Source organism: Drosophila nasuta, chromosome 3 (genome assembly GCF_023558535.2).
Source record: "Drosophila nasuta strain 15112-1781.00 chromosome 3, ASM2355853v1, whole genome shotgun sequence".
Taxonomy (NCBI): Eukaryota; Metazoa; Arthropoda; class Insecta; order Diptera; family Drosophilidae; genus Drosophila; species Drosophila nasuta.
In genome coordinates, this window is record NC_083457.1 from 30,475,913 (window position 1) to 30,487,260 (window position 11,348).

An 11,348-nucleotide genomic window follows, 5' to 3' on the forward strand; every position below is an offset into this window, starting at 1 on the left:
GTGCGGCGCGTGTCAATTTGTTTGCCGTTAATTAAAACTGCTGTAAAATGCACAAAAGCGGCGAGCAAACATTGCCAATCGTCCAACCAATCGCCCCTTTAGCCACCCCGCTTAATTCACCGCACATCCCCTCCCCCCACCCCGCACACCGTTGCCTTGACCAGTCGACGCCCAAACATTGCCCCCCAGCTTTACAGAGGGGCATGGCTGGCTTTGTTGCGAGCACGAGTATAGGAAATGAAATGTGTGTGTGTGTGTGTCAACGTTATCGCGAAACCGGAACCCGGAAACCGGAGCTAAAATACACGATGTTGAACTGTGCTTAAAGTAAATAGTCTGGATTGATGAAAGTTATATTCAAGAATTCATCAACAGGCATTTACTTCAACTGCAGTTTAAACGATAAGCAACAGAAGGATAATAACGTGCAGTGCCCGAAACTTGTTCCATTAGAGTCAGCCTTATATTACATTTCATATATATGTAGTATTTCGTATTACTTGCCTTTCATTAGCTAATAAAGTTAACATTCTGTTTTATAGTACGCCAGGAGAACGAGCGCAGCATACGGGAGAATCTGGAAAGGACCTTGATGATGAAGAACCTCACGGAACTGAATCTGCAGCGACAGCAACAGCTGTTGAATCAGGCGCATCAGGCGCAGCACTAGCAGCAGTTGAATATGCATGAGTTGGATGCAGCAAGTGTCCTTGTTACTGCTCATCGACTGGCGTGCTTCTATTTTTGGTTTTCTTTGTGAACCGGAACCGGACTGCGATCCTCACTCCTCCTGCTCTCTCCCCGCAAACCGACAACCAAACAAAAGTTATGCGCACAAATAAAATGAAACCACTTTGTTAACTACAATTCAAATGAAGTTCAAGTTGAAGATGAAGATGAAGATGAAGCCGGCACTCTGAAGTGCCCAGAGGAGGCTCTGAGAGATTAACGAGTAAACTACTTAAGCAAACAAACAGCAGAAAAACATAAATTAAATACAAAAACATATATATGTAGTATATAGTATATATATATAAATTAATTTGTTTGATATAAGCACCAAGACGAGTGTTTCGCAGATTGTTAGTCAAGTTGTAACTAAACTAAAAAACAAAGAAAAGAAAACCACAAAAAAAAGAAGAAAAAAAAAAACAAATGAAACAATTCAAAAGTGATCCAGTTTAGGCCTCAGTTGTGGGGCAATATGTTATTTATAAAAAGTTGGTTTGATGCATTGTAAATGTATATTTATTGTCTCGTATGCTAAATGTAATTTACGTGTTACGTCGATCTGTTTTCCCCAGATCTCTCTGCATAGCTCAAACGCTCTCAGCTTGCGCCACGCACGCACAAAATATTTTTGTACAGTACTCACAATGAGTGCTACTCACTCTCATTCACTCTTTCCCCCATCCCCCATCCTTCATCCCCAACCCCCCCCCGATTTCCGCCTTCCCTTTGGCTTGGGAGATGCATATAAAGATTGAGTGCATAAAGGTTTCGCATATCTTTAGTCAGTTTGTTCACTGGTTTCACTTCATTGTTTCCCTTTCTTCCGCATAATAAATTTTACAATTTTTCTGCTCTTTTCTTCCATCTCCTCACGCCCCTCCTCCTTCTCCTCCATATGACTGGTGCGTAGCGCGTTGGGAAAGTAAATAAAAGAAATAAAAATATATATAAAATAGTTGGTCAATAGTTATGTATATCTGAAACAAAGTTGTTAACTGAAAGTATTCGTAAGTAACAAAACGTTAAAAGAAGAAAAAGTTTTTGTAACTGTAAGTAAAATGGTAACTAGCGAGCAAAGGAGACGAAGCAAGCAAATTAACGAAAAACAGCAAAAAAGAAAACGAGAAAAGAAAACAGAGAAAACAATTTTCTGATTGCATAATAATGATAATTACGATGATAATAACGCGTTCAATAGTTTTATTCTCACTTTGTTTTCAAGCAAGTGTATTCGCTGCTATTGTGCCAAAGTCAGAGTAGACAGAGATAGGAGAGAATATTGAAAGAGAGAGGGGAGAAATAATTGTTGTATAGCAAAAATATAGCTAATAATCTAGTCTCTAGGAATTAACATAAAAACAAAAAAAAACATTAGCAGTTACTTATGTAAGTGCAAAACGAGCTTGTTGTCGAATTAAATTTAATTAATTTAAATCTACATTTAAATTTAGCTACAATTAAGTTACAATTATATGTATGTGAGGAATACGATCTATATTAACTGAACTTTAGTGCATATAAATGTGTATTTTTGTTAGGTGTTTGATTGACATTTGTATTTGAGAGTGTGTGTGTGTGTGTGTGAGTTTGATAGTGTGTGTGTGTGTGTGTGCGCGCTTACTTTGTTGCAATCTCTTGAAATTAGCTTGAAGCAAACAATTTCTATCGGTTTCAGCCGCAAAAGCCGCATCTAAAGCTAAATTCAGGCACAATACGCAGTCGCAGTCTTCACTCGTTGTTTTATTTTTTTGTTTGTTCAGCTTTGGTTGTTCAACACACACTATTGCTGTTTCAGGATATACTACTTATAACATATATAGTGGACGGTTGATAGTTGCAGGAATTAACAAATTCCAAATTGGATAGTTGGAAGAAAGTGGTTAAAAAGTGGCCATTTTTTTTGCAAAACGGTATAACTAAGCTAAACAGCCCGAATTTTGTGTAAGATTGTGCCTAATCGAAAGTGAGAATTATAACAAAACACGTTTAAACCAATAATAATTATTATAATAATAAACTTTGCGAATACCGTTGGCAGGATAAACTTGCAGAGTTGCTAATTAAATTAGTTCTAAATAAAAAACAAAAAAAAAAAAAACATACAGCCTAAATCGATGTCAATAACGTTAACTGCTAGCAACAATTATGAAACATACACTCATTTTTGGAATACAAGGTTCATAGATGACAAACTAAGTAAACTAAAAACAAAAAAAAAAGTAAAAGTAAATGGAAAGCTTTAAATTAAACCAAATTTTGAAAATCGAGAAAAAAAAACAACTATTTATATAAGTAAATCCAGTTAAATGCGATACGAGTACATCAAATGGAGATTAAGAATAACACTCATCCGACCCATGGCACAAATAAATAGTCACAAACACACAAGCACACATACATACACACACACACATACAAAAAGAGTACTGAGTAGTGCAGTTTAACTTTGTGTTATTTCTCATTTTTGGGCAAATGCATTGCCAAATGAATTAGACCGTCGACAAAATTCCTGCTAAATCCTTATGAATAAACAAAGCAGCACAGAATACACTCAAAACGAATCCCACACAAACATACACTCACACACACACACACACATGCAACAAAAACAAACTACAAAATGCTTCAGGCTCAAGATAGAAAATTGAAATAGAATTTCACAAAATCAAAGTACTTTGTAATTGCATTTAACGTAAGAAAATAAATGAATACAACTATATATGAAAAGCGAAATTAAATTAGTTACATAATTATACGAACAACCCAAAACAAAACAAAAAAATATATATATACATATAAATAAATAAATAAATATGAATAAGAAAATTAAATGAAATCTACGTAGCTAAGTGTATAAAATCTAAGCTGAATTATTATACAATCTGGAAACGATTCGATAACGATGAACATATTCATTTGTAAGCATTAATTCAAATTCAAAACGAATTCAGAGAGAATCCATAAGAATCAGGCTCGAAATTGTTGTTTATTCAATTCCAAAACAAAACAAAACAAAAAAAAAAAAAACAGCTCTTGAGCAAATTTTTAGCCTTTGCAAGTGAGACTCTGGTGCCCAATCTCAAGTTTGAGCAATTATTTACAAAGTACACACGAATTGCGGCAAATTGTAAATATGGAAACAACTTAAGAGTAATTTAATAATAATAATAATATTATTGAACAAGGAAAAAGCTTAACAAAAATCAAAGTTTACAACTTGCAGTATAAAAATGCATACATTAAATTATATATATATGTTTATGTATATATATATAGTAAATATATATACAAAACATACAAATGTATATTCTGAATAACAAGGAACACAAACCAAAAAAAAAACACAAAAATTAAAATCGAAAACCTAAAAGAAAAAAGAAAAAAAAAAAGATAACTTAATACCTAAATGTGTGCAAGAATTCAAAACTTAACTGTTAATTGTTGGTCGAAATCGAAATCAAAATGATAATGAGATAATGAAAGTGGAAATCAAATCAAACATTTGAACGCATTAAGCGTTTTATTCATCAACCAAAACAAAAATGTTGAATTACCATAAAACTAAACGAAAAAGTCAAACAAAATTTAATAAGAATACAAAAAAAAAAAAACGAAACGAAAACATAAAAACAAAACAAATGCAAATCAAATTGTGTCATCTGTGTAGTATATCAGTATTTGTAACTGAAAGATATTGAAATGCGAAACAAGAGAATAAACAAACTTGAACAAAAATGAAACCAATCAAAATAAACTGAATTTTTAAATGGAAAAACAAGCATGTGTGTATTGTGGATTTTCGCCTTTTCAAGGGTAGCTTCAACAGGATTTGGTAACAACAAAAAAAGCAACTTAAAACCAAAGAATGGGATGATTTGGAAGGAAATAGGTTATCAACAAAGCCAATGAAGAGTAGAATTGTTATAAGCGATAAGCCCAATCATCTGGGATGTGAATGAACTGACCTATGTTTTCCAGAAATCCCAGCAATTTAAATACGTAATGTTTCTGGTAAAGCTAATTGATAATTGTACACAAATCCCAAAATTCCCATGATTCATTAAAATAAAAAATAAATAACTTGCCCTTGGTCCCAAATTTTTATTTGTGATTAAGCTGCTTCCAAAAATGTTTAAATACAATCTTTTATAAACAAGTGAGTGCGTCGACGAAGAAGACGTACCAAATTTATATTGTAGAACGTATGAACAAGCGATAAGAAACTTTGCTTTCACAGCAGCAGCAAAGTTAGTTCTGCTTCTTGATACGACGCGCAGCTCTCGTTGCTCAAGAGCTCAACAGCAAATTTCAGTAATTTTATTCATAATTTCACACTCGCCGTCTCAACATTTCGCGCTTAAATTCTATTATCTAATTATGAACTAATGAGTTCTTAAAGATACAATATTCAAATTAAAGATACCAGAACTCTGATACTTGAATTTCTTTAAAGAATGTTAAAGGAATATTCAAATATTGTTTAACGGATAAACTGAGAATACAGAAAATAATCAAGACTGGCCTAATATAGTAGTAGTAAAAAAATGGCAAACCCACCGTCCAATCTCAGTGAATTCAACCGAACACCGCTTTCGGAGCTCACAAACGAGACGAAGCTGCAACTTTCCTGCATGCTTAGTCGCAAAAAGGTTCTGCGCACCGAAGATGGCTATGAGCGCGATTGGCGTGGCATTGCCCATCTGGCCAAATTGACTAATCTGATCACCGAGAATGTCTCGAAGCCCATGGATGCGGTGCTGAGCACCTGGATCCAACACAATCCGAACACGGCTGAGGTTGGTTACCTGGAACAGTATCTGGGCATCATTGATCGCTGGGATGTGCAGGACGACATCAAGGAGTATCTGAGTAGGTTTCCCAGCGAAGTTTTGTAACATAATCTCGTTAATTTATGTCTTAGTTAAGGACACCGAACGTTTCAATATGAAAAAACAGCAGCGGGAACAATTGCAGAACAACAACAGTGTGACTCAATCCGTCAATATTCTAAAACAGCCAAGATACAATGCCTGTATCCTTTATGCAGAGGCAGACGTCAAACATGCCGTGGAAATTGTAGACCATCTAGAAAACCCTCCTTACAATATGAAGGTAAAACTACTTAATCAAGAGATGCTCATACTATTATTAAATAATGTTCATCCATAATAAACATTAGCTCTTCATTAAGCATCGAGATATACCGCCGGAAGTTCCATTCGAATATGACAATTTTGTTGAGTTAATGGCAAATCGTTGCAATCATTTGATAGCCCTCCTAACTGAGAAGTTTGTCGCTAGTCGCGAGAATGCAAATTTGATGAATTTTATGGAGAAACTACAAATTGGTCTGTAATCTTATGAGATTACTAAGTGGTGTTCACTAACAAAGATTATTCTCTAATTGCAGAAAGAAGCAGTCGAAGGATCATACCAATACTGTATAATTCTAACATAGAACTTCCTAAGACATTATGCTTATACACATGTCTTGAATATCGTCGTTCGCCGCTATTCAGTTTCTGGGACAGGCTGGCCAGCTCTATCGAAATGAATATTTCACAAATTTACTACTCTGATGATAATCGAATCTCAAGATAAAATGTTTGATTATGACTTAAATAAAAACGTATGTCTTTTTCATATTTAAGATGTGTATTATCAAATTCCAAAAATATATGGACATGTTTTCATAACAAATACAACAATTTCTTCACAGATTAAGCATTTTATATTATATATTACTTTGGAAACCAATTAAAATGAAATAAACTGACCAAAAGATATTAGTTGAACTTTAAACACAAGAGTGTTTGCCACGTTTGTTAATTAAAGAATGTTTAACAGTCGCTTCCTCCGAATCTTATTTCTCATTTTCTCCAAACAATAAATAAAAACTACCATAATACGAAATTTACTTGATGGGTGAAAGGAAATGTTTTAAACGGAATCTAAATGTGTCAAATGATAACAAGCTGTTTAAATTTCCGCGCCAATTAATGACCGTCTTGAAAATATACCAAAATACCATGAGAAGTTTAACCAGGTGGCAACTTCACAAATATCGTATCGGCATACCCAAACAGTCTAGTGAGACCGTAATCTGTACAATATACAGTTTTTGATTTACAAACAATCATTTTATTTATTGATCTGAAGAAATAAAAGAAAAAGCTGTTCTGAAAGTTTCGTATGCCAGGTGACACTTCAGTAACAGTATTTTGGTATATGCCATCAGCGTTGAAACGTATATTTTAGAAATGTTGTCTTTGGTCACACGTCGACAAGCAAAACAGCTTTTTTAGAAAGCTCTCTCTTTGGACGTGAACGTTAACGTTTCAACTTCTCTCTCAGCCAGTATGGTCACACTGCTTAGCTAGCCTGTTGCGCAGAAAATGGGGAAACGAACGAACACAATTCATTAGCAAAATTAACGGCAGTAGTAAATAAATAAACTGCAACTCGCGACGAAAACAATAGCATTTGAAGCAACGTAAAATACAATAAAAATAAAAAACAATCGAAGTAAACAAAAGTGAAACGTGAACGACAACGCAGCACCTGCAGCCGCCGCATTATTATTCGAGAAACAGAAACAGACAGAAGCAAACCAGCAAAACAACAAGCAAGTCGCGCACTGCTCAATAAAAAATTTATTTTTGTGTTTAGGCGCCCCTCACCCTCCCCGTGTTCGTATTTGTCAGTGTGAGTGCGTGTGTGTGTATGTGAAAAATATTTAAACAAAAATCTTCTGCGCATAAGGGGGGCAGCACATAAGCAAGGGGGTCGAAAGCGGAGCGAGACAATCAAAAAAGCAGACAGATAAACAACATCAGCAGCAGCAACAACAAAAACAACAACTGCTACATTAGTTGTGCTCGGTGACGCGGCGCGAGGTGCTCGAGGTCAGTTTCAGCAGCACATTTCGCGCACGGCCATTTCATCTATCCGTCTGTCTGTCCTACCCTCGCTTCCCCCCGTTAACGGTCACCAGCCACCCGCAATCGCATCGCACGCGCGCTAAGCGATTCATTCGATTCTCAGTTTGCGCTCAGATCTAAAGTGAAGCAGTAACAAAAATTAATAAATAAAACAATATCCACAGCAAACACACACCGAAAATCGAAAAAAAAACGAAGAGTGAGTGAGACAGGGAGAGAGAATAAATAATAAAGTTAACGACAAACTCACGCGCAAAGTTTTTTTTCGCCTCTTTTATTGTTTAACTGATAAAACGGTGCGCGCTGATAAATATCAAGTGAAAAAAAGGCCAACAAATTATTGCAAGTGCGAATGCGCCCTCAATTTGTATGCCATCAACACTCACAACATTCACATTCCCATTTCCATAAGCCAACTGACGTCAGTCGGCTGGATCGTTATCGTTATCCCAATATGGTGACACCGCCGTCGCCCGGCGGCGATCCCAGCACGATTTGCGGTGCCCTGGCCACCTCCGGCTTCAATCGGACACCGCTATCGGAGCTGAGCAATGACACCAAACGGCAGCTCTCCTGCATGCTCAATCGCAAAAAGGTCCTGCGCACCGAGGATGGCTATGAGCGCGATTGGCGTGGCATTGCCTATCTGGCCAAATTGACCAATTTGATCAACGAGAATGTTCCCAAGCCCATGGATGCGGTGCTGAGCACTTGGATACAGCACAATCCGAACACGGCTGAAGTGGGTTACTTGGAACAATATCTGGGCATCATTGATCGTTGGGATGTGCAGGATGACATCAAGGAGAATATAAGTAAGTTATACGGTTAATACTACCAAGCTTACCTTTATAAATGATTAATTCTTTATGCAGTTAAAGACACCGAGCGCTTCAATCTTAAGAAGCAGCAGCGGGAACAGTTGCAAGAGCTCTCACGCAGCAGTCCGCCACCAAGTCTCGAGCTGAGGGAGAAGAACAACAACAGTTTGGCGCAGCCCGTTAACATTCTAACCTTAGATGATGAGAAGTGCCTGCAAATGGGTCTGCCGTTGCCCAGATACAATGCCTGTGTGCTCTACGCAGAGGCGGACATCGAGCATGCAAAGAACATTATGGAAAATCTAGAGTATCCCCCCTACAACATGAAGGTAACAATCGGATCAAGCGATATTTTTATTTATATTACTAAATATGTTTATCACAGCTCTTCCTGAAGCATCGAGATATATTGCCTGGTGTGCCCTTCGAGCATGTTGAACTCTCCGAGTTCATGACCCATCGCTGCAACCATTTGATAGTCGTGTTAACCGAAGAGTTTCTCTCTAGTCGCGAAAATACGTACTTGGTGAACTTTACGCAGAAACTACAAATTGGTAAGTGATGCCAGCATATATCTGAAGACAATGTTTAACTTTCCCTTCTCCCTTTCTGCAGAGAGTCACAGACGAAAGATCATACCAATAGTGTACAACTATAAGATGGCACTACCACAAACCTTGTCGATCTACACTCGCCTTGTCTACGAACAGCATTCGGCGCTTTTCAACTTCTGGAACAGACTGGCCAGTTCTCTGTACGATATGAATGTTACGCAAGTCTACGCACAGCCCAATCAGTAAGTATTCAAATGCGAAAGAGTTAAGCATGTAATTTGAACTTTCGTTTTGATTTGTACAGAATCACAGCACCTGAGACACCAGTTAATGCTCTACCGGAAACGCCACGCATATTGGTGAATGATGCAGATGTCACAGATCTGCCCGATTCGAAGTTGATGGAGCCAAAAACGTATTACAAAGCTTTGGCACCGTCAGCTCCAGTGCCTGAGCAAAAGAAAAGTAAGGTCAGGCTACCGGTCTTTCGTATTATCTCCTCCTCCTCTTCGACATCGTCCACATCGTTGGCCGGGAATGGCAGCACTGAGAAACCGCTGAGGCATGCTATATCGTCAAGTGCCATTAACGATCACACTCACGATAACAAGCTAAACACCAGCGTGTCCAATCTATCCACTTATTCGGGCAAAAAGAAGCGATTCAACAAGATTAGCTCCAAGCTGCTGAAGACGTTCACACGAAGCACATCAAAATTGCAGACGCCGTGTTAGGAGAATCAACAGTAGGGGAAAAAATTCAGAGCTAATCCACTTACAATTGAGTGTAAGTGTGGAGCGCGATCGAAATGAATGTGAATTTCCTTATTTAGCGCCCAGTTTTATCAATGTCGTCCTTGTCGTCGTTGTGTTGATTTTAAATGTCAGCATAATGCAACATCAGCATCACAAAACAAAAACAAAAATAGAAAACCATCGCCATCGATCGCTCGCAAGCGTCAGCTATACCTCACCACCCTCCATATCGTTTGTAATCTAGCCTAATCGTAATCCTAATCCTAATCAAGCCAACTAACTTAATGTATTTAGACGCACTTGTTAAACTATGTAAGTCAACAACGAATAAAGACAATATATACACGCACACACACTGACGCACACAGATACACGAATACACGATATTGTAAAACGCACAGACCATATTTAAGTCTAAAGACAATAATCAATATTATTCAACTAAAAACCATATGTATACACAAAAGAACAGAGCAACAGAGAACAGAAAACAAACAAACAAATTGCCAATTGTAAGGTTAAATGTGCAATGCAATGCTTTGCTAATCGAAGCACACAATTAGCTGTTAGTCACGCGTCTGATAAGTGACTTACTTAATTCAATTAACTTGACAAACGCCCAGCCGCATTCCCCTATCTCACTTCCCCCTCTCCCCCCTATTTGGACCCAGAAAGTCAACCCCATCCTATCCCAACCCGCTGCTCTAGTAATCGCAGTCTCGCCAGACAATACCAGAACAGAGATGATGAATAACTTGTGCGCGTTAGATATTGTGTGAATTTGATGAATAATGTGCATGCTCAAGCATCTAGTATAGTATATATAATTTTTGTATATGTGCGACATTTAAATGATAAAGTAGAGAGCGACTTTCGTCACTTTGTAATTGCCATTGAATGGCTGAGCAACGATTTATTTTGTCACACTGTGCTCCGAGCTTATATCATGCATACGGCTCGAGTACTCGCAATTTTTTGCACTTTTCTTTAAGTCACGCGCATATAATACTTATACAATATTACGTATACGTACATATATTTTCAAATATACACATACATACACACATAAATATATACATAAGTATGTCACGTGCTCACGCACAGCTCGTACTTGTTAAATGGACTCTATGAATGAGCTGTTTCCTATATATGCGACCGATCTGGTAATAAAGCCCCCTTCAAAACTGCAGCTCAATAATTAAATGTTTACATATACATATAATATGCGTTCAATATGTAAATATATACTACACGTTTTTGTGGTTTGCTTTTGAGAATAAACAGTTGGTGCAATAATTAACTTAATCAGATCTCAATGTGAATTCCCCTTTTCAGTGCGGTTCACTTCCGTTCGTGTTTTGCCAGTGCAATAATAAATTATTCCAAGTTTGTTTAAATTTTTTTTTTTATTTATTTTTCATTTTATTGTTTAAATCGCTTCATAAATAACCCTTTTGTTTTACTTTTGTTGTTCATGTTTCTTGTTGTAATCGAATTTTACTGTTTTCGTTATTTTGTTTTTTGTTTTTTTTTTTTTACTTTTAC

General features: G+C 37.0%; 3 protein-coding genes across 18 annotated transcripts in view; all 3 read left to right on the forward strand.

The window, feature by feature from the left end:
* The window catches only part of LOC132789574 (pneumococcal serine-rich repeat protein), a 90,543-nt gene extending 86,153 nt beyond the window's left edge, over nucleotides 1-4,390 (forward strand). For 8 of the 16 annotated variants that reach the window (XR_009632709.1, XR_009632716.1, XR_009632711.1 and 5 more), the window contains one exon: nucleotides 543-667. Coding sequence is in view for 7 of the 16 variants with exons in the window: in XM_060797671.1 (XP_060653654.1) it covers nucleotides 543-670 (128 nt within the window). In the remaining 9 variants the exon portion in view is untranslated. Of the gene's footprint in view, nucleotides 1-542 lie in introns of all 16 variants that reach the window. The other 8 variants (XM_060797671.1, XM_060797672.1, XM_060797666.1 and 5 more) reach the window with 2 other exon arrangements.
* A 516-nt stretch (nucleotides 4,391-4,906) lies between these two features.
* Nucleotides 4,907-6,377, forward strand: LOC132791607 (myeloid differentiation primary response protein MyD88-like). Its single transcript, XM_060800608.1, has 4 exons — nucleotides 4,907-5,601; nucleotides 5,654-5,844; nucleotides 5,912-6,080; nucleotides 6,143-6,377. Exons 1-4 carry the CDS (start codon nucleotides 5,277-5,279, stop codon nucleotides 6,331-6,333), a joined length of 876 nt encoding a protein of 291 aa, XP_060656591.1. The 5' UTR covers nucleotides 4,907-5,276; the 3' UTR covers nucleotides 6,334-6,377.
* A 716-nt stretch (nucleotides 6,378-7,093) lies between these two features.
* On the forward strand, nucleotides 7,094-11,194 carry LOC132794449 (myeloid differentiation primary response protein MyD88-like). Its single transcript, XM_060804907.1, has 5 exons — nucleotides 7,094-8,488; nucleotides 8,549-8,823; nucleotides 8,880-9,048; nucleotides 9,110-9,290; nucleotides 9,353-11,194. The coding sequence occupies exons 1-5, from the start codon at nucleotides 8,026-8,028 to the stop codon at nucleotides 9,780-9,782; spliced, it is 1,518 nt and encodes a 505-aa protein (XP_060660890.1). The 5' UTR covers nucleotides 7,094-8,025; the 3' UTR covers nucleotides 9,783-11,194.
* Nucleotides 11,195-11,348: the final 154 nt, after the last annotated feature.